Raw genomic sequence first — 22,530 nt, forward strand, 5'->3', positions numbered from 1 at the left:
AATAAAATGCATCTTTTTTGGAGTTAAAATCCCAGTAATGAAAAGCTCAACATTTTCTAGTGAGAGCTTAATTGACAACATTCTCACTGTACCTGAAGATTGCGTTTTTCCTGCAAATCACTTCTTTCAGACATTGACAATGATGCGACTTATGCTAAGCAGGAGGGTGCATTAGCAGTTTGATGAAGTGTTGTGAGAGGCATCGACCAGCCTGCAGCAGCAAAGTGGAGCAACGAGCTGTCGGCTGTGTGAATGTGTGAGCTGTTCTGAATCCTGAACCACCATGTGAAAAATAGCTGCAGGCAGATGCTCTGAAAATTGTCTCTGTGTGGGCTCTGAATGGAAATGTTTGGGGAATTGTTGAAAGACTTTTTTCTTTTCCTTTTCCACACAGTCCAGCGCTCAGGGCACCGTGCCCTACCTGGGAATCTTCCTCACAGACCTCACCATGCTGGACACTGCCGTCAAAGACAGGCTGGATGTAAGTTGATATCAACTCTATTAAGGGGAGAGTCAGTCACATCCCCTGTGGCAACACTATTCAAAGTGAGACATAACACATTCTGCCACTTCCTTTGCAGAACGGCTACATCAACTTTGACAAAAGGAGAAGGGTGAGTGTTGAAATACCAATCATTTAGAGAGACAGAGGCTTAAAAGTTGATTAGTTTTAATATCACATCCATTCTGATACTTTCACAAATGTACAATCTAGCATCCATCTTAAAACAAAAGCTGCATATAACGATGAGAGTGAAAGTAAGAAAGGAGCCTGCAAGAAAGAGCAGAAGTAACACAACATGTGTGGGAGGGAATGATTAAGTAGAGGATGCTCTGAGGTGCTTTTACTTCCAGTTCAAATGAAAAAAAACCCAGTAACAGTCTTTTTAGATCAGGTAGAAATGGGGTTTTTGTGTCTAATGTGAAACGCTGTGATGATATAACTCTTTGTTAACAGGAATTTGAGGTTTTAGCTCAAATCCGGCTCCTGCAGTCTTCGTGCAAAAACTGTTTTTTCATCGCTGACGAGGCCTTCTTACAGTGGTATTACAGCGTTCCCACTTTAAAAGAGGAGCAGAGGTACACTTATATCTGTTAAGTTGTGTTTCTGATCAGAATTGATTGCATTGATTAAATATATATTGTATTGATTTAATTACTTTAAAGAGAGAAGCTATTGAATGTGTTAACTATGTAAAAATGGTCTATTTTAAGATTTAAATGTTCATTTTCAGCTTCATTAACTCGTTTAATTGCAGTTACAGACTGTCAAATGAAATCGAAGTGCCCGGCGAGCCCAGCCCTCGTGGCCTTACACCAACAGTCATCATCACCCAGTGCCCAGAGTAAGCTATGATGAGAGCTCTCACACAAAATGCATGCAACACAGGACTTTATGGCCACGATGCCACATGCACAGCTCACTGAAACTGGCAGATTAAAGTCAACTTGTTTACTTTCAGAAGGTAACTTGCAGGAGTGGCAGCAATAGATTACGTAAGTTCCACCTAGGTCAGCAAAGAGAACCAGAAATGGCTGAAAGGCTTTGTCATTACATGTTAAATCAATGCGATTACAGTTCAATGCTCTGCTGGGAAACCCTGAGTCCTGGCATTCATGTGCATGTTATGATGATAGCCCTTCACAGCAGTGGTATTACCTGATCACAGAAGACTCTTTCACCAGGATAATGTATTCTGTGTCATTACAAAAGCTGCCAAACACAATTAAACACCTGATGCAGTCAAGGATCTGTTTAGTCCCCCATCCAACTGGGCCCAAAGGATCGACTGTTTATGTCTGAGTTTGAGGGACACCCCCAAAGGTCCAGGTCTATGCCCAGATGGGTCAGAGCTGTTTTGGTGTCATAAGGAGCACCTGCAGCATCAGTGAGGTGGTTTTATAGCGGCTGCAGCAAGCGGTAAACAGTCGAGGAAAGTTTAGGCTGGTTTGAGATGACGAGAGATTTTAGAAATGGTAAAGCAGAAACTACAAAAATCAGAAATGCAACGAAAATATAATACACCACAAGGCCTCAAATGTAAAAAGAAAACCAGTGTATAAACTGGAGGAGTTTGGAAAGACAAAAGCTTTTATAATGGGAGAAAACATGGGCTTTAAATGGAAATGTAGCAGATGCAGGCTTTTTGGCTCTATAGAAACGAATGGACTCTCTTTACATGCTTAGTAGCTTAGATTTTTGCTATTCTCTTTCTTAAAGTATCACACAAGTCCCTCAAATTCATGAAATGCAAAACCAGATTACCAAAGAAACTTAATTATGGAACAATTAGTCCATTAACCAGTTAACAAAACCAATACAGTAGTAACAAAAAAAGAAGCAGTTCCAGGTTTATGTCTGTCAAACTTCAATTCCTGCTCATTTTTAATGTTTCTACGTCGCTGTAAACTGAACATTTCCAGGTTTTGGTCTGCAGATTGCATAAAGCAAACAATTAAAAGTAACCTCTCTCTATTCTGAGACAATATAATGAGAATTTATCAGTTTTTTGTTGATTAAACTGTTAAATTATTCTTGTAAATGAAGCGTTCTTCACTTGCTTTCCTCCAATGCGAATGTGTTTGTTTTTGCAGTCTGAGTACCTCCCGCAGCAGCCTGGCTGGTGATAGTGACAGTCTCTTTGACTTTCAATCACCAGTCAACAACCTTCTGTCAAAACTCACAAAGGTAAGTCACTAATGCCTGTTATTACTGTAGGTCAGGTTTGCATCTATATTAGCTCATTTCAGACACTTGCCTCTGTTTGAATTAATCTTTTATATGAAAATGATCAGTTATCATCCTCAGGATTACTGTTATTTCTGTTTTAGCACATGAGATCTCCATCTGTGTCCTGTCTGGATGTCGACACGTCCCCTCCGACCAATGACACAACCCCTGCCACACTGACGCCGTCCACTCCAACAAAATCACACCGCCGATCAGCTTCCTGTGGCAACAACCCCCCCAGTAACATCCAGGGGTCAGGGCCTGACATGCGGATCATCAGGATACGGATGGACCTGCACGATGGAAATCTGTACCGCAGCATACTGGTACTTTAACTTTGATTTTACAGCAGCACAGAGAGTGCAGAAAAGGCTGCTGCCCTGAATTATCAGCGACACGCTGCACTTACAGCTGTTCCTATCTGCACAGACCCCATAATGATAGTCATCAGAATCAGATCCTCAGCATATAATGGAGCCGGTATATCATTAGCTGTCCTATTGTCATTGTTATTCTCTTCTTTCCCCTCAGGTTACAAGCAATGACAAGACTCCCACTGTGATCAGCTCCGCCTTAGAGAAGCACAATCAAGATCCCAAACAGGCCTCCAGATACGAGCTGATCCAACTACAGCCTGAAGGAAAAGGTAAAAAGAACAATGAATGCACATCAGCCTCGAACATTGTGAGCGATTGTGGTGACACTTGTTTTTCTGAATCTTCTTGTCCTATCAAGGTGTGTTTATTATGTTCGCATGAAGACATTTTTACATAGCAGAGAATATTAGCTGTCTGGAATTATCACCTTTATGTGTCTCTCTGGACTAAAGGTCTTTCATGTGGATGTTACTATGACACGTGCCACCAGCCTTTCTCTTGTCCAGATCTGTAATGCTGTGGCTGATTGGTCCATCTTCCCTCAGATGTTTGTAGAAAAGACAGAAAACAAGAAAAAAAAACCTCTTAATTCACTTATTTTAAAAATCTAATGCACTGAACAACGAAGACTGATCACATTGTCAGCTTTAAACCACTCCTGTCAGCGCAGCTGCTTTTGAGACTGAATTATGATGAGTTAATGTGTTTCTCTTCTTCTCCTAACGCAGAACTCATCATCCCTGCCACGGGAAACGTGTTCTACGCCATGACCTCATCTAGCGTCGACTTCCTGTTGAAAAGGAAAGGAAACACTCCACTCGGCTCCCAGCCAATCAGCACAGAGACGAGCGCCACTTTTCCTCGGATCAAGGCCAAGGGGAGGAGACTGGTCCGGACTTTATTTTGACTTGAACTTCATCCACACTGGCAGAGACAGGATCGGCTCAAATGGCCTTCTCTGTGCAAACAAAAATCTACACTCGCCTTCCTCCCACTCTCCGACCAAGTCTGCCCTGCAAAAACACCACGAACAAGTCTACTTCACACCGAAAGGCATGCCGCACATTTCTCACCTGCCATCTTCACCGAAGCCATCTGCCACTGGGGAACAGGTTCCCATTTTTGAACAGTATGCATCGCTGATTTAATACCTAGAGGAAGAGCCTTGGAGGCATTCGAGTGCTTCTGGTGCTGGCTCTCAAGTCCCCGTCAGGTAGCACTTGATGTTTTTTTTCTCTTCATTTCCACTGAAAGAATAAGATCGAAAAGTAACGGATGCATTTGTGTAGCAAAACACTGAAGCATGTCAATGAGGAATATACATGTTTTGTATTTATTTATATATTCTTATGTCAGTGTTATGTTTACGCTGGCAAGGAGCTCTACGTCCATGTCTTAGAACTGATTCATTAAGAAAAAGAAAACATCAAATACCTGCAAGATTTAACACAGCACATGTACACAATGTGAATGATTTGAGCTTTTTGTCAAGCAGACATCCATCACAGACAGCATAAGCGTAAAGCTGCATTAATCAATGTTTTACATTAACCTTAAATAATTTGTTCAGTTGCATTGTGAAAGGGGGTCGCTGCCTTTGTGAGCTGCCAGAGAACCGAAGCCAACTCTGCACAGCAGCACAGTAAAGGGGGAAAATTAGGACTACTCGCAGTCTGCAGAGGCTAGACTTGTTGCTGGCTATAGAGGGAATGCGTGTGATGTCACTGCAGACGTCACAGCACTCGGTTACTCTCACCAAATGGCAAAACTAGACTGTTTTACCATGATGAAACAAACAGAAAACACTGTTTTACAACAGGTACAAACACATCAGAACAGAAGAAGAAAGCTAAATGCATCGCAGTTCATAAGGATAACTGGAATCCGAAACATAAATGTGTGTTTTTTCTGTAAAAATCACTGATGCCACGTTTCACAAACCACAAACTAAATAGGCTATTTTAGCTTCTCCCATTAATACTGTGAATGAGGGTCAGACGTTAGCAAGTTAGCAAGGAACTTTAGAGTAATAGTAACAAATTAAATTTGTACAAAAAGAGACTTCCAATATGTTCAGATTAAGCTTCTATTGACATTTTTATAGGTGGCTAATTGTAATCCTGATCCCAAGGTTCACGAGTCAAATGTTTTACCAGCGTTATGAAGGGTTCAAACTGGATAAAGCCTTTTAAAAACTGTGATAAAGAGGCAAAAGAAATGCGCCACCAAATCATTTTAATATAACATGATTTGGGCTCACAGCTGATTCTATTCTATACTATATATAACGTTTCATCTATGCACAGTGAAAAACTTAGACTGTTAGTGCAGCCTTCTTGTGTACAGGCAGAACATCCACTGGGGTCCTTGTCATCTTAATTTCACTGAGAAATCCCACTTTGAAGCATGACCAGGCTTTTATAAGCCTTCAGGCTTTGGTTTTTTTAATTTTCTGGGTGTAGAGATAAACAAAAGAACATCAGATGATAATGTCAGTGGTCCAGATTCATCAGAAGATGACGAATATCCCTGCCGAGACCCACAGCTTTTGAGATTATATTTAATTGTATTATTAAACTTCCAGTTTTCGTGATTGTTGAATGTTTTGCAAAACAAGGAGAGTGACTCGGATGCATTCTGTCGAAAATCCTGAGCAAAGCCAGCTACAGATGTAGCAAGTGATAAGCTAAGTCAAGCAGATAGCCTTAGATGAGGAATGGTTAGATGCTTGAGTAATTAGCAGGGAGATAGCCTTCAACTACAAGTATGTAGCCTCTGCCGACTGCTCAGTTGTCTGATTTTCAGCCCTTTTTTCTGCGCCTTGCTGAACCAGATGTTGTTCAGAAGAGCTGCAGGAGACCGAACTAAAACTACGAGAAAAGTGACGGGACTTATTCCACAAAGTGAGCAAAGGCTTGTATATCTCTGCTGATGTGTATGCAGGCATCTGAGCGCCATAACGTGGGCTGACAGAATGTCTGAAATCAAGGGGACAGAAATTGATTATTGCAGCTTTAAAACAACTTCAAGCACTTTAAAAAAAACAAAAAACGCATGGCTTTGCTTCAGCTCATCATTATAATACCAAATAAAGGTTTAAAAAAATGTTTTTTAGGTTTAAGACTTTCCAGGTCGGAACTCTTCAACAGAGCATAAGCTAAACTTAATCTATATTTTCCATGAGCTCAGCAGGATGCAGCTGAACATGTGTGCAGAGAACATAAAGCCTTCGTTTCGATCTCATGTTTTAAGCAAATGTGTCTGTTTCAGTGCAAAATTTAAAACACACAACCTCTTTGAAATAAGTCTTGTGACCTCTGGTTACTACACTCAGTGCTCAGAGCTGATGAGGCCTCGTGATTGGCTGAAGCGTGAGCATTATGGGACCAGGGAGAGGATTCTGGGTAATAATAGATGACGTGTTGGAGCATAGCGCTGTGCAACTGACTGTTTTAGTGCCTTTCTCTTCCGGGTGCTTACATTTCTCATGTTTGCATTAAAATATATTTAGAACACATGGATGTGCTGCAGCCACCTCCAGTACTGTGTAGTTTCACCTCTAATCTATTTATGCACTACATACAGGATGCCCTATTTTTGTGGTAATAAAGTTACTTTTATATGAACTTTGTTGCTTTTGGACGACTTGCTGATAAAAACCATGTTCAATACAAAGAGATGTTTCAATGCTGCTTCATATTTCATTGAAGTTGTCTTTACGTGTCAACTGAAGACTGACATTTCAAAAGAAAGCGAATATATTTTACATCAGTGACAACTGATCTCTGTTGTAGTCTTTTTTTATTCACATATGAGATAACCAGCATCTTCATCTCCAAGCAAAACCAAGGTCAGACTGAATATAAGTGGAAGGAACATCACAAAGTGAGAAAAGTGCACAGAAACTGGTTCAAACCAATTTGATAACACATTCAAGTATTAAAGCATTCGTCACACCTTAATGTTGTCTGTCTCTATAATTTATCATGTGTGAAATGTTCCAAAGTGCAATTAATCCCACACTATTCACACAATTGAAACTTCTATCAAATCCATTTCCTTTTCAACCAGAAAGGCTCGACACTCCCTGAGAGCCTCCCAGCCCTCATCCAGCTTCAGTTAAAACACTGCCCAGTGGCTGGGAAAACACTTGAACCGACACTTACCTTTTTAAGTGGCACTTGTGGGGTTTTCGTGCTTTTAAAACGAACATCGTATTTCTGATAATACACCAAGCTTCCTGTCACAGTCATCTACTCATCCTCCTCTGCACTGCACTGAGTGCGCTAATTACCAACGATAAAATGGCCAATGGTGACTGCCAGAGTCGTACTGAATATGCAAACTAACAGGTCAAATGTTTCAGGGGCTTAATGTAAGCACAGGGACCTTTTTTTTTCTTCTTTTCACTGGTTCGAATAGTGGGGAATGTGGCTGTAAAATTTAAAAACAGTCCTTCACACAATCACGTGTGAAACAACTTCTGAATGCTGCAAACCCCATGAAATTATTCTTTTTATGGTCAGAATTTGATCTCCATGAAGCGACATGGAGTCAGAAGCATGTGGAACATGTACTGAGGAAGCTTCGTTTTTTACAGCACCATCAGTCTTCTTCAGTGTCAACACGTGACAGTTCCTCCTCCACACGCCTCACACTGCAGCGCCGCCGCCCGGTAAGCCTTCCACACCACCGGATCTTGCAGACACACGGTGCCTCCGCCCCGCTTCTCTTCGGCCTTGTTCCGGTTTATGTCCCCCACACACACCCAGCCTCCTCCCGCCCCCCCCCTGGCCGCACTGGGGCTGACTGCCCACTTGGAGTGATCCTGGCTGGCCTTGAAGGTAAACGTCTGCCCTGGGTTAATCAGCGTGATGTCCAAGACCTTCCAGCCCAGGGAGCAGTTCGAGGGGAGGATGCCTGTGGAACGAACCCAGAACTGGACCAGCAGGTCCGACTGGAGGGCGGGGGCCACCCACGAGTGATACAGGTCTGATGAAGCAGAAAGAGGACGTTATTTGGCTGGCCCTTCACTGTAAAATGTGCTGCTAAATAATTAAGACTGCAGGTTTGTTCACAGAGAAGGAAGTTAAAAAAGCACCAACACTTGGCACACTTACATCGGACCATTTACAGCAGATCAGCTCATTCAAACTTTTATCTCTTTAAAGTTGTACCATTGTTAAACGAGGCTCCTTTGGCAAAGCTGATGAAGTTGGTCCCGAGCTTTGAGGTCAGCGTCACGCTGCGATTGGACACGGCTTTTAAATGTGGAAAGATCTGACTGGACAGATGTTTTCTCCCACAGACTGCAGCCAGCGCTGGCACCAGGGCCGCCAAGGACTCCGGGACATCGCAGTCATACACCTTCGGCTGATTGATCTGCAGCTGCTCTCCTGTGGTGCGAAACAAATTTAGTTCAAGTCAAACACTGCTAAGGGCGCTCGGGAAGCTGAATCACTTCATTTGTTTCATACAGTAAATGATCAGAGGTGAGCGGGTGACACTGGTGTAAAGAACAGTCACATAACTTCAGTCTTATAGCGAGTTTCAGACCTTGCTGTTAACCATTTTTGTCTTTTACACTTTATCTTCTCCAATATAAACCCATAAAAATGCATTTTATCCTCTTATGAGACTCAGCTCCTGATCTCTTTGGTGATCCTTTTCTTTCTATCTTGCGGCATCATGAGGTCGTGGTTATGAGTGAAATGTTGCAACAGATTCCTCACACACCATCATGTTGCATCATCTGCAGCCAGTTATTTGGATTCTCTGATTGACAAGACACAGGTAAGAACCTCAGTCTTTCTGTATTCATGCTGGAAAATGAACCGAGCTTTCATCACCCTCTGCTGTTTAACCAAACACTTATACACTCCCTGTCCATGTCACCCCCAGACACTCTCAGCATCTCAGCTGGGAAGGACAAAGATGTGATTAAACAAATCCCTGCCGCAGTGTGAAGGCCCTTATCTCTATGGTTACATACCCCGGTCTAATCACATTACCCTGGGCTCTGCCATAGCAACTGTGCCAACTGCTGGGTGTGCCAGAGAACAGCAGTCAAGTGACATGGAGACGACACCCATTTACCTTGATTATGTTGTTGTCCTTGTAAACACCTGACTGGATTATTAATGACAAGACAATAATTCCAGGACAAAATGACTCAGCGCCTCCAGCACATGATAATAAAAACCAATCACAAACAGTTCAGTACGTCTAAAATCTGTTATCCGGTCAGGCATCAGGAGTAAAGGGGCAAAGTAACATTTTCCTCTGCTCCTCAGTGCAAAACAAAGCTCTATTCAATGAGTTTGGAGGCATTTCCTGGAACTTGAGCAGATCAGATGTTTCTATCCAGCTCAGGATTCATTGTCCAGCCATGCTTTGGATCTTTCCTTTTGGGTTACGCCACACTTTCTTCTCACCATCACTCTGATACAGGCTCATCTTGGTCTGGTCTGTCCAGAACACCTTTTTCCAGAACTCTGCAGCACCTTTACGGACTTTCAGGCAAACTGTAACGTGTCCATCCTGTGTCTGTGGCTAACTAGCGGTTAGCATGTAGCAGTGTGGCCTCTGTGTTTCTGTTCATGAAGTCTTCTGCGGACAGTCGTCTCTGACAAAGACACACCTGCCTTCTGGTTCTGGTTCTGATCTGTTGGACAGGTATTTGGGCTTTTTTTCTTTACGATAGGGAAGATTCTTCTGTCAGCAGTGGCGGTCTCCCCTTCGTGATTACAGAGCTCACCACTGCATTCTTTGCTCTTTGTGATCTTTCAGACAGTTGGTTTTGGTAATCCTAAAATATGACCTCTGTCTTTAATGATTTTATACTTTTATTGGCCTTATAACAGCTTCTCTCCTCACGTTGAACAACTACAGACTCCAAGGTAGCTTCTGCCTGCACTGATGCAGCAATGAAACACACCTGAGTGATCACAAACACCTGGAAGCCAATTGTTCCAAACATGACGGAGCCCTGAAATGAGGGGGGATTTCTACACGGTGGAGCTGAAATGTAGGAAAGTGACTTTAAATTAAAGTCTGGAATGTGAGCTTTAATTACATCTGAATTGTTTGATTTAGTTTTACACTGAGGAGCAGATGGGGAACCCAAACATTACAGAGGGCAGGATTTTTAATACTGAGTCATACCTCCTACACTGAAAATAAGTTATTTTTAAATTTATTTCTGCAGAAAGTATATTTCGACTGAAAAATGTAAGAAATATTAAACTTCAGTGGCTGTTTGAACCTTCTCCTTGCAGCTTCTATACGCTGATTTAACTTAAACATCTCTAAGAGGCCACATGGCATGACTGCAGACTTACCGATGGTCTGGAAACGGTCGAGCGGGTAAGTTACGCAGATGAAGTTCTGCCCATTATTCCGACCACTGCTGGGGTAATAAAACTGCCCTTCCTGTCGCACAGGGGGGAAGTGAGGGGTGCTGTGGACCAACCAAAAGCCCTGATTCTTATCCAGCAGCACAACACCTGGGGTGCAGAATTATGAAAGGAGTCAAAAACAAAAATGTTTCATCTTCAAATGAAAAGAAAAGAAAAAAAACAGCTGAGCTCATTCATTTCCACACTTTAAATAAGATAAAAGCATGCGAGTCCATGGGGGCCAATAGAAAAGGTTTTAACTGAGGTTGGGCCTTTGTATGACACACAAACACGAGCCTTTTCATCCTTACCTCTTGAATCTTCTGCTCTGTTCCCATTTATTAAAAAGAAACATTGATTTTATTATCATTGCCCTAAATAAATGCAAAGAAACACTTTTCCACGGCTTTCTCCTCAACTAAAGGGTTACGTCAGCATGTCTTTTCACATTTTCATTTCTGAAGCACACATAATTACTCAACCCCATTATTTTAGGTGAGTTTTCAGTGCAGTGAGCACAGAAATGTGCTGCTTTCCACCTGCAGGACCTCTGACCCGTTATTGCTCTCCTCCACGCTTCAATATCCGAACTAGCAGCTCTTTATTTGTAGCTCCACATTTCCACAGGCAGAGTTTATTCAAGAAATCCAAATAGTGATGCGTGCATTTGACCTTTTTCATGTATTAACCAAGACTGGCCTGCTCACCTTTCGTGTGCCCCCCACTGCCGCTGCTGTTACTGTCCCATCTGTCTCCAGCCTCCTCCGCTGGCCTCTGGTCATTGTAAAGGATGTAAGCCACCTCTGATTTCTGCAAAAAGGACAGAGTTTTCTTTAAAACACTGACATTAAAAGGAGCGTTTCTGCCTGGGCTCAGATTAAAAGAAACAGCACTGGGGGGGTTACTTACTTGCAGCAAAGACAAATTAATTTAAACAAAAAGCAGAAGTAAATTTTCACTTTTTGCTGAGTTTCTTTTTCTGACCCACAAATAAGTTCAATGTCTTTACAAAAACTGTTTCAGTGTGTGTCATAAAAAGTCTTATGACTGCAGCCAGAAAGCAGAAGCAGTCCAGAATATATTTAGATGGCTTTTTCGGATCACAGGAGGAGCTTTGATGTGCACAGCTGGTGTATAACGGACATTAAACTATCATTTATGCACCGAAACCTAAAACAAACACCTAGAAAAGTTTATTCCCATTTTATAATAAGTCATGTTTGAGGACGCATTACTGGCAATAATTACAACACAAAGTGGGTCTTTTTCGCTGTTGGACACATTCAATGTGTAATGGGAATGAAAAAATGACAAAATGCCTCAGTAAAGAGAAAGTTTAAGGCAGGAAGCAACAAAAACTAACGTTTGAACGAGGAAGAGCTGGAGTGTTCAGAAACAAGTCCTCAATGCCACTGAAAACCTTTAGATAGTTCAAAATTAACTCCTTCAGACTCTCAGGTTTGACCAAAAGGGCCAATAAATGTGTATAAAAACAGTTTATATTCATTTATAAAATAAAGGACATCAAATCAATATCTTTCAAGTATAATAATCCATCCAAAACTCTCAGTAAACGACACCAAATACAAACTTTTGGGGATTCAGTATCTGTTTTGAGGCCGACCAGAGATGGAAACACACCTTTGCTTGTGAATACATCTGTCCGACTGTCCGGCCCAGAGCTCCCTTAGTGTCGTTCACCGTCGTTTTCCCCTCGGTCCATCCTTCACTCCCTTTCTCCAGCAGTAAATACATCTCACCCCTTGTGGGAGATTTGCTGCGATCTTCTTTTGGCAGCTTGTACATAAAGAACCTAATTTACAGAGAAACCGGCAGGATGGCGTAAATGTGAGAACTAGGAGCTAACACATGCATGGTAGTGATGCATAAAAGGGTGTTTACCAATCAACAGCAGCTCCTTGGTCGTTGTAGCAGCTGATCGGTGAAGTGTTGCCCCCCAGTGGCACACAGGCAACCATCAGGGACACAAACAGCAGCATCTGGGAGCAACAAAGAAACGTCCCTTTATTACAGCAGGGAGTAGTGCCGTCCATTCTGTGCGGCTGGTAAATTACACAAGAGGAGAATATCTAACAATGAGTTGCTGAATTTGTTTTTTTTAATGCCCTCAGACCTTTAATTACCAATATAACCGACAGTGTAGAAGCTTTCGTCTTCAAATGAAGTAAAAGTCTGAAAAAAGCACGAGCAGCAAATACCCCCAAAGCTTGTTTTACAGAAGACGAACACATTTTTCAGGCTGACATGAAAGATTCATTTACACTTCATTATTATTGTTAATCTGACATCTGAATGCATGTGTTGATTAAACCTGGTATCAATGACATGTGAATGACAATAATAAGGGAAAAATACATTAAGTTACCAATAATACTTTTGACATATACTGGTAAAATTGGACTTTATACCGAAGCATCAGATGTAATTAATCAACTGCGTACTTCAATAAAACACAGTATTCATTAAAAAGTACAACATGTAAGCTACTAACAGCATTAAAAACTGTGGTAACACAGAGTCAACTCGGGCTGGGTGCAACCCAAATTAAGTACAAGCACCTGGAGACACTGAGGAATATGAATGAGAAAAAGCTGAGTTTTTTCTGCTTGAATACAAAAAAGATCTGAAACAGAGAATCCAGCGGAAACAAACGTCACCAACTAACTGAGCTTAAACTGGATTTACACAAAGTAAATCACAGATTTACACAAAGTAAATCACAGTAGATAAAAATCACAACCATGTCATTATTTTACCTGTAATAATTAACTGGGCTAATGGAAACTTAAATTCAATTTAAGCACGTATACACACCTCTAACTCCGCGTGCATGTTCTCACAGATGTCCTCACGGAGTTTTAATTCTCTTCTCAATCTTAAAGAGTAACTGCTTCCCAAGTTTCGTCTTGTTCTACATCCTTGTTTTGGTCTGGGCCAACCACGTTGGGATAGGCCTGTGACGTCAAAAAAATGCGCGAAAAAAAAAATAACTGAAAAAAAAACTATATACGGTGGCAGCCGCTACTTTACAAGGAAATTATACCTATAAACGTACATTAAAATATACAAGGCAGTTTATCACGGTTCATGTAACGTTTTAGCTGGTTTTAAAGTTGGTCGAGGCTTCCTTAATCCTGTCTTAACCTTCTCAAAAAGTCCCAGTTTAGTCAGGTGGTACGTGACGTCACTAGTGGGTGTGTCCTCATTGATTTTAACGCTGTGAAAAATCCTTGAACCACAACACACTTCTTGATAGTTTGTTTCCAAGCAGCCAGACTTTCTTCTATTGTTTTAAGTGCTATTGCGCAGTAGCTCTTCGTGTTTTCTGGAGCTCTTTCTTTTTTCTGGCAAAAACACCCAAGATAATACAGTTTTACAGACATAAAATTGTATTTTTGCAGCAACAAGGTGATTCCCAAACAGCTATTTGTTGAAAACTTGGCATATCTCAGCATGGTGTGCAGCGTGTCGGTAAAAAAAAAAGACGAAACTTGACAAGAGGAGGACAAAAGTGGCAGGCCTGAAAACTATCGAAAGCAGTATCTGAATATGAAACAGGAAACGGGGGAAAAAATCCCCTGACAGAACCTGAGAGATGCATCTAACCCTTAATTTAATCCATCTACCATTCACTGAAGCCTCATGAGAAATGGTCTCCATGGAAGAGTTGCTGTCATGAGGAAAACAGGGAGAAAAGGCTGAGGTCAACAGGTCTTATGGAGGGATGAATCCTCCCCAGAGCCCGGACCTCAACATTATTGAAGCAGTGTGGGATCATCTGACAGAGAACGGAACAAAAGGCAGCCGACATCCAAAGAAGAGCTTTGGGATGTCCTTCAAGAAGCCTGGAGAACTATTCCTGAAGACTCCTTAAAGAAATGACAGAAAGCTTGTCTCAGAGGGTTCAGGCTGTGTTGGAGAATAAAGGAGCTCAGACCAGAGATTCACTTTAAAGCTGCTTAGAACTGAACAAACTCTGTTTTTGACTTTTTTACTGTATCTATATTTATCTTTGCAGCTGTTTAAATAAAATGCTTCACCTACTTCCTGTTTTCCTGGTAGTATAGCCATGTTTGTACAGCACTGTATAATAAAACTGGAGCTCTTTCACTTACTGCTTTCAAGTGATTTCACCGTAAACGTGGAGTCAGCTGTGCAGAACAGCAAGTGCAACTAAAACCTTCCAGTGTGGAGGTTAACCACAGCCTGACAGCTTTCATTCTTTACAGAGGCTTCCAGTTAAGACAAATCTATTAACCAACCAAAAAATGTAAATTATAATTGCAAATTCGTGTTGGCCTGATTGCTATCAGCTCTTTGCAAAATAGTCTGCCTAATGAGGAACAAACTGATGCAGTGTACCAAACCGACCTTTAAAAGAATACTTCCATCTTAAAAGTGGAACTTGAACCTGAGCGGACAGCCTGCTCCAGTTTGGCTGTTTCGCAACTTTGGTTTAATGTTTTCTTGTATATTTTCGTCTGTTTCTAATGCCATTCGAGTCGGTGTTGGTCAGAGAGATATCGCCACACATCTTTAATCCTCCTCTGTTTGAGGAAGTGACACAGCTTCCTCTTGTCACCTCTAACCTCTCTTGCACAGATCAACCAGGACTTCCTCAGAAAGGTTTCCTCTGAGCTAAATGGATGCAACACAGAGCAGAGGAGGTCACAGGGTTCCAGGCGGCCTCCTGTCACTGTTGACACAATATGTCCTTGATTATTGTCTGCAGCCTTTTTAAAAGCCTATTATGCCTTAAACATGTGGATCATTAGATCATAGTTTGTGATGAGTGACAACCATGTTCTGCTTAGCAGTAAACACTCAAAGTTATTAACATTCAACTTCAGCCAATATGTAAAACTTGTAAGAATAAGTTAACTTACATGGACTTTTCATCATAAATGAAAATTAATTCACATTTTTCTTTGAGGACTAAAGAATAAATGGACTTCATAGCAGCCAAACTGTTGTTTCTAACCATTTAAAACATTCTTGATGGGTTAGAAAAAGCATGTTTGCTTTTGCAATGATATCTCTTTCAACATAAAGAACTCAGAAGAGTAAACTAAGATTCAGGAAGTTTGCGATGACACCAGGCCATTCATTCTGTGAAATATTAACACCTTTATCTGAACCTTATTTGTTCTCTGAGTGTTAAATTACCAGTTCTTCAGTTCCTGGATGAATGGGTTGATTTATGTGCAAAGGTAATGTTTTATTAAGACATCGCAAGTCTGTGGGAATGTGTCCTGATGAGGGAATTTTGGTTAATGATAAACAGAGCAGGTTTTAAACATCCTTATATGCATCCAATATAGAATAATAGAACAATGTGTTAAACTCTAGGGGAAAAAAATGCACAAACTGATCAATTTAAATTACTTTCAACATATTTGGTTTATTCTGGAGGAGAATTATCACATAGACTTAAGCACTGCACAACCTTGGAGCCATTATCAGCAGCAACCCTGGTGTGTTTGATCACTGACTTTACTTTAAAATAAAAACCATACAGATCAGTTGACTGCCTCCTCTTCATCAAAGACATGTGCACACACTGCAGCCATTAGACAGCAAACATTCTGTAAAACGTGTCAGTATGAAAGCTACTGACTGGATCTACCGAGAAAGGGAAAACAATATTTAAAAAAGTAAACTTTTTGTTAGGAACATCCCTAAAGTTACATTAAAAGCTCTATTGCTGAGAAATTAGCGTTTTTTGCTACAATCTTAACAATTTTAACACTGACTGACACACAGGAGAGAACCTAATTCCTCAAAACAAGCATCATCAGGGTGAAAAAGGCCTCTCGACAAAGAAAACTGAAGCAAAAATACTACAAGACTTTCTTATTTTCCTTCTCAGGTTTGCAGCAAGCATGGCAGCTCCGTCCTCTGCTCATCCATGCGCCCCCCTTGAACCCTCAGGAGCAGGGAGAAGAAGTCCTCGTCGTCCATGGGACCAGGAGCCCTGCTGCGCTGGTCCTCCAGCCTGCCTTGGGCCTGTGGGTCCAAGTGAAAGTGTGAAAAAAGACGTTTCCAGCGACCCTAACAGCAACACATTTGGTCATGATAAAATAAGTTTAGATCGCTTACTTGTGTTGTCAGAATCATATCATACAGATCCTCTTTAGGGACAGGAACTGCTGCCGGCTTTTTCACAAAAGACAGCTGTTTTAAGCTTCCTCTGAAACTTCTGGCTTTTGATTTTGGCGGTGGAGACCTTTCAAGCTGCGCCCTCTGGTCATCGATCCGGCGGGCTTGTGCAGTGGCCACCAGCTCAAAGAACTCCTCTTTCTGCAGTGAAGTCATGGAGGAAAACATGACTGGGGGAAAAGGGAGAGAGCGGGGCTTCAGTGGGGATGTAGCAACACAGTTCAAATGGTCGCTGGTCAGCATGGAAACATTCAAATCTGAAAACACAACTGAGTCATCACAAAAAACAAGCAGTTTCGTGATTTTTTGCCATGATTAACATGCGTCAGCATCATGTCATGGAAACAAATGCAGCAGCTTTCATCACACTGCGAGACCCGTGGACGGCCCCCACCTCTGTGAGCTGGTTTGGTGGTGTTGGGCTCGGAGTGGCACCTCCTCCTCCTGAGGCCCCCCTCCAGCCTGAAGGAGCAGCGCTGATCATTGAGCCGTCGCCCCTCCTGAAGGGTGCACAGCAGCTCGTACAGCGACTCCGGGAAGTCGGGGGTTAACCGGTTAGCCTGAGAAAACGCGGGTAGGTGGCAGAGACAGGAGGAGGAGCGGAAAGGTTTCTGAGTGAGTGGCACAGAGTGTTTGTTGGCACAGCAAAAGAATTCACTTCACTCCTACTTACTCCCACATACACGGTAAATTAAATAAAACCTGCTTTTTTCCACCATGAGAAGGTTTTTCTTGGACAGTATTTTGTTGGTAAAGTCAATAACCCAGCATACAAGTGCTTTGTTTACCGTGTGACCTACTAACTGAGTCACCGCGCTGAGCCGCTCGCCAACCTTTTTTGGGTCCTCCTCTCGATTCCCGGCCCCTTCAGGTTGTTGCTCTAACCTCTTTTCGTCCACTCCATGGTCATTTTGAGCAGCCTTGTCATCTTCCGTGTCACTGGGTCCTTCTTTCATTGTCACGTTAAGAGTCTGCCCTTCACTATCATCTCTGTTCTGTCCATCACTTTTGCTCTCATTTGAAGGCTCTGGTTGGTTCTCTGTCGAATGGCCCTCCAACACGGCGGTTTGATGTTTTTCCTCCTCTAAACACATTTTACTTGCCACAGCTTCTTGATTCGTCTCCTCTCCTGAGCGTTTCTCGGTCTTTGTGAACGCAGACTCTTCACCACAGCTCTGTTCGATGGCATCTGAGCCGCTTGCTGCCTCTGCTGCTGTGACACATTCAGTCATGTCTCCGTCTTCTGTGATGACAAGAGGTTCCAACAGCTCCTCCGCAGCCATTTCAGCTTTGATCTCTGCGCAGTCCATTAATCTATTCGTCAAACTGTGACAGAAAGAAACACAGAGGCAGGGGTTGAATCATTTCCCACTTCAGAGAAAAGCACTACCTTGACGTATATCTAAAACAGAGGAAAGACTTGAGCTGTGTTTTTCTCTTGAGAAATGAGAAAAACCAGTTTAACAAGTTCAGGCACGGTGGCTGCAGATGTTTCGTCAGAAAATCCAACTGCTGTAAGACAAATATTTCTGTCAGATATGTGACGACAAACATTTGTGACTCATTTCCAAATGACGGCCAAAATTTCAAAGAAATTCTCTTTAAAGATTCAATCCCACGTTACTTTCTCCACCTCACAAGAAATTCAGTAATTTCACCCTTACCTTTATCTTCTGGACTTTATCTCCTCATAACATCATCTCTTGAAGTTTCCACACACTGAGCACAGCATTTTTTGGCTCGTCACTCGTCTTCTCAATATCTTTATGTAGAAAAAAAGAAAAAAACTGCTATGAAGCGTTTCACACGCCGACGTGACGAGCTCTCACCCTCTCTGTCTGCCTTGTTACCTTCTCTCCCTTGTCTCTTCTCTTCCTGTTCCTCTTGCTACAGCCCACCCCTATTTACTTGGCCCACATCTGACTTGTCAAACTATCATAAAATATGACTGCCAAAAGCAGACAGAAGTCCTTGATTTGTCCAGTTGTGCTCCCAGGGAGAAGCTGTACAATTTGAAAAGTTCGAGCTGGATGAGCAGCTGTGGGCAGCTGCTGCTTTAATTGCTGAGCATTTGAGTATGTCAGAGCAAAGCTACAACGTGTTGAAACAGGCACACAGTTCTACTGACACTTCTGTGGTTTTGGCACACATCCTGTTGACTTGAAGCTAAAAGGAGAAGTCGACAGACGAGTGAGAGAAGCGGTCTGATGGAGATGATCACTTTATAAGGAGGCACCATCTTGAATCGAAACATCACATCTCTGTTGCTGCTTGTAACCTGGTTTAACATTGTAGTGTAAAAATAAAGCGCATATTTTTGACTTATTTCTTTGTCATCTTCCCCCCTCACACACATGCGCACACACACACACACACATACACACATACACACATATAATTGTGCTTTGTGAAAATGCAAAGCGCGCAGATGTTCTGTTGCGGTTGCTTTCAACCCAGCAGAGTTACTCCACTTGTGCACCATGAGAACGCGCTGCACCGTGTTTGCATGCCTTGTACCTTTAGCCGTCAATCGCTAGGGGACCTCGCTTTGCACGATGCCTGGGATCAGGATGTGGCGTGTGTGTGCGTGTGTGTGTGAGCACAGTTGGGCAGCAGTCGTCGCCACTGTGCGTCGCTGAAGATGTTGCAGCAGCAGCCTCTGACGGGCAATGGGCCATCCAACGGCCGGGGACTGGGCGTGAGTGGCCACGCCGGGATGCATGCGCTTAACTCGGTTCATCAACCCTCCCAGCACCGGTCGGATGGAGGAGAGTCGGGCCTCGAGGGCACAGAAAATGGACATGAGACCCGCAGAGATATTGGTGACATACTGCAACAAATAATGACCATCACCGACCAAAGTTTGGACGAGGCACAAGCAAAGTTAGTGACTACTTTGAAGTTTGTTTGGGTTTTTTTAATTTTATGGCTACTAACACTCCAGCTGGTTCTTGTTTTGACTCTGTCTCTCAGTGTCAAAGTTTCCTGAACTTCAGTCTATTGTTTGGATTAATTAGCCAAGAGCTAACTAATTAACTAACTGGGAAAATAAAGTTATTGTTTTTAAAGAGAAATTTATGGTCATGTGAATGATATATTATGTTGGGGTAAGGCAGTTTGTTTCTTTGCTGTTTGTTAGAAAATACGCATTTCTTTCTGCTACGATTGTCAACGCAACCATTGTTAGCTTGCTAGCCTGCGTTAACCTAGGCTAACTAGCTAAAGCTACAACAAGCAGGTATCATATTCATACAATGTAAACGCCACCAAAAGAACACTTTCGTGTTAGACTACATTGTAAATCAGTGGAAAATCAATCAAAAATATTCACACTACCGTGTGGAGTCATTTTTACCTCTAAACAGTTGCCTACTTGTCGCTTTGCTAGCCAGAAGCTAACGGTTGCTAACTTAGCCTTGCTAAAGGTAGTAGGTCCGTCACTTAGTTGGTGTTTTTGTTTTGGTCAATTTGCATATTGCTGCTATTGCTGTACGCACTTAGCTTTTTGCTAACTACAGATCATGCTCTTTTCTTTATGTACTTCAGGAAACACGCACTCAATTGTCACCGAATGAAGCCTGCATTGTTCAGCGTTTTGTGCGAGATCAAGGAGAAAACTGGTACGTTTACACTCTTTAAACAGCTTTTAATATGTGCGATATCACGCATTCGCATTGTTTAGTGCTGCGTGAGCTCTCACAGCCTTATTAGACTGTGTTGACATCGTGTCATCACAAGTCAATTATACCATAAACAAGCTGAATGCCTCAGTATACACAAAAGAAATTTGGTTGTCAGTGACTCTGGGTACAACAGAATCAAAAACTTCTAACTAAAAGGCTGTTTCCTTTACAGTTAGTGACAGATAACAGCTGAACAAACACACCTGCAGTACAGTTCTTACAGTGCAGTGCTGCAAGTCATTCTTCTACAGGTTGCTTTCAAGTGCACTACAAGAAAAAGTCTGTTTCAGCAGGAAAGAGGATCAAGAGTAATGCTGCTCGAGAAACTTTTCAGGATTTAAACTGTAATTCCACTGAACAACTTTCAGCTGATTCCTGTAGGCCAGTATTATGGGATACATTGACTTTTTCTACTTTGATTTTAACAAAACCTTGAAAAATAGGGCTTGGATGGTGAAAATCAATAGATTTTTAGTGACGTTATTATAAAAATGTACCTTGAAATTACATGTAATACTGAATAATGTCCACTTCCTGGTCATTTAGTTTGTTTACACACACTTCTAAGTCTCCAGTTAAAGCTCAACTGGGCCATTTGATGACAATACTGTCCTTGTCCCCGAATACAAGCATGGGATTAATTAATTCATTCATTGATTATGTCCAACTCTGCTGTCATAGGTTGGGATATGCCTGTACATTCTGTACCTGCAGCACACTGGACTCTTAAAAGCCAGATATATGCTGTGCCTCACAGTTACTCTCTGTTGTTATGCCCTGATTCAAAGCATGGGGTGGATTTGCAGTGATGTTGATGCTAACGTCATCATTTTCACCACATGACGACAACGAGGCGCGTCAGTACAACTTAGAAATAAGTGCTTAGTTGGTTTGTTTCTTTGTTTTTCTTCCATCTGGAGGAAGTAAGAATCTGTGTGTCTTTCTCTCGATTTGCTCGACACGCTGACCTATTTGTTTCATGTTAAAAAGAATTAGAATGAATGATGAGGACACATCAGCTGTGGAATCAGCCGTCATAGATGCACTCCTTCCGACACCAAACTTGCAAAGTAATTGATTTCAGGTTCCTCTGTGGCCCAACATTAGTGGTTGATAATTCGTTGGCTGCCTCAAAAACTCGTGTAATCGCTGCAGAAATGGAAACGCAGATGAACCGCAGCATTTCAAAGGCTGGAATCAGTCTGCAGAAGTAACGTTCCAACCACGCTGTAAAGAGCTGCCATTCACTGTATGAGTCACGGTTACATATTCAGAAAGGAACAAAAAACAGCATAAGTAAGCTTTTGGACCCTTAGAAACGACTCAATATGAGTGCGTCTTGTTGGAAATGACTGATCTGTCAACCAGATAACTTAAATCAGCATGCAGCTCAACACATTTATTCCATCCTAACATCTTTTGTTGTTAGGATGTTTTGATTTAAAGGAGGGGATGGATATTAAGGGATTTATTTGACCACTTACTGCTTAACGTAACGTAATCTTTTCTTGGTATATTACTGGTTTAAGTCCAAGTTATTTACCAGTAATACAGTGCAGATGGAGAAAAACATGGACATCAGTGGTGGAGAAAAGGGCCATAAACGAGTTGATGTCAGACCATAACCCCCCCACCCATCCGCTGTCCCCCCCTGCTTCAGATTGAAAAGCACACTGTGGATATCTCACCGACAGAATTTAAACACACGTTTTGCTCTATTGACAGGCCTATCAATGAGAAACAACCAGGAGGAGGAGCCTCAGGACCCTCAGCTGGTCCGCCTGGACAACATGCTGCTGGCGGAGGGTGTCGCGGGGCCAGAAAAGGGTGGTGGGGCTGCTGCTGCCGTGTCTGCTGCCACCAGCTCAGGAGGGATGTCACCTGACAGCTCGCTAGAGCACTCCGACTACAAAAGCAAGTTGAGCCAGATTCGCAGTATCTACCACACTGAGCTGGAGAAGTATGAGCAGGTACCGTGTCGCAACAGGAGCCTCGCTCTGACTTTGCCTGTACACGCTTCCCCCCCCCGAAGCTGCCGTCCAGAAGCCTAAACCATTGGCATGTTAAACTGAGAACCCTTTTAGCCCTTTCACAGAGTATAAGCTCCATAAGAGACTGAAGCCGTGTTGTGATCAGTAATCAGAAGTGAATTTCAGTCCTCT

The 22,530-nt window shown here is 42.3% G+C and overlaps 4 protein-coding genes across 9 annotated transcripts in view; 2 read left to right on the forward strand and 2 right to left on the reverse strand.

Annotated features, from left to right (window-relative positions):
* rgl2 (ral guanine nucleotide dissociation stimulator-like 2) overlaps positions 1-6,734 on the forward strand; it is a 36,043-nt gene extending 29,309 nt beyond the window's left edge. For all 3 annotated transcript variants that reach the window (XM_072393617.1, XM_072393618.1, XM_072393619.1), the window contains 8 exons: positions 395-481; positions 582-614; positions 959-1,080; positions 1,260-1,346; positions 2,596-2,689; positions 2,833-3,057; positions 3,263-3,377; positions 3,837-6,734. In XM_072393617.1, the coding sequence (XP_072249718.1) occupies positions 395-481; positions 582-614; positions 959-1,080; positions 1,260-1,346; positions 2,596-2,689; positions 2,833-3,057; positions 3,263-3,377; positions 3,837-4,015 (942 nt within the window). In that variant the 3' untranslated portion in view covers positions 4,016-6,734. The remainder of the gene's footprint in view (positions 1-394; positions 482-581; positions 615-958; positions 1,081-1,259; positions 1,347-2,595; positions 2,690-2,832; positions 3,058-3,262; positions 3,378-3,836) is intronic.
* Positions 6,735-6,890: 156 nt separating this feature from the next.
* On the reverse strand, positions 6,891-13,444 carry dnase2 (deoxyribonuclease II, lysosomal). The gene is made up of 7 exons (XM_072393624.1): positions 13,341-13,444; positions 12,408-12,505; positions 12,147-12,318; positions 11,213-11,315; positions 10,449-10,613; positions 8,286-8,504; positions 6,891-8,100 (listed from the first exon to the last, which is right to left on the reverse strand). Exons 1-7 carry the CDS (start codon positions 13,356-13,358, stop codon positions 7,730-7,732), a joined length of 1,146 nt encoding a protein of 381 aa, XP_072249725.1. The 5' UTR covers positions 13,359-13,444; the 3' UTR covers positions 6,891-7,729.
* A 2,457-nt stretch (positions 13,445-15,901) lies between these two features.
* Positions 15,902-19,249, reverse strand: LOC140315968 (uncharacterized). 3 transcript variants are annotated; one of them, XM_072393586.1, is made up of 6 exons: positions 19,174-19,249; positions 18,350-18,447; positions 17,519-18,011; positions 17,080-17,245; positions 16,626-16,855; positions 15,902-16,532 (listed from the first exon to the last, which is right to left on the reverse strand). In XM_072393586.1, the coding sequence occupies exons 3-6, from the start codon at positions 17,993-17,995 to the stop codon at positions 16,392-16,394; spliced, it is 1,014 nt and encodes a 337-aa protein (XP_072249687.1). In that variant the 5' UTR covers positions 17,996-18,011; positions 18,350-18,447; positions 19,174-19,249; the 3' UTR covers positions 15,902-16,391. The 3 variants fall into 3 exon arrangements, with proteins under 3 accessions (XP_072249687.1, XP_072249688.1, XP_072249686.1); XM_072393587.1 differs by lacking the exon at positions 19,174-19,249 and adding an exon at positions 18,536-18,679; XM_072393585.1 differs by lacking the exon at positions 19,174-19,249 and having other exon boundaries at positions 18,350-18,679.
* A 77-nt stretch (positions 19,250-19,326) lies between these two features.
* pbx2 (pre-B-cell leukemia homeobox 2) overlaps positions 19,327-22,530 on the forward strand; it is a 65,899-nt gene continuing 62,695 nt past the window's right edge. For both annotated transcript variants that reach the window (XR_011917302.1, XM_072393584.1), the window contains exons 1-3: positions 19,327-19,568; positions 20,232-20,305; positions 22,094-22,338. Coding sequence is in view for 1 of the 2 variants with exons in the window: in XM_072393584.1 (XP_072249685.1) it covers positions 19,327-19,568; positions 20,232-20,305; positions 22,094-22,338 (561 nt within the window). In the remaining variant the exon portion in view is untranslated. The remainder of the gene's footprint in view (positions 19,569-20,231; positions 20,306-22,093; positions 22,339-22,530) is intronic.

Source organism: Leuresthes tenuis, unplaced genomic scaffold (assembly GCF_036924035.1).
Source record: "Leuresthes tenuis unplaced genomic scaffold, fLeuTen1.0.hap1 SCAF_10, whole genome shotgun sequence".
Taxonomy (NCBI): Eukaryota; Metazoa; Chordata; class Actinopteri; order Atheriniformes; family Atherinopsidae; genus Leuresthes; species Leuresthes tenuis.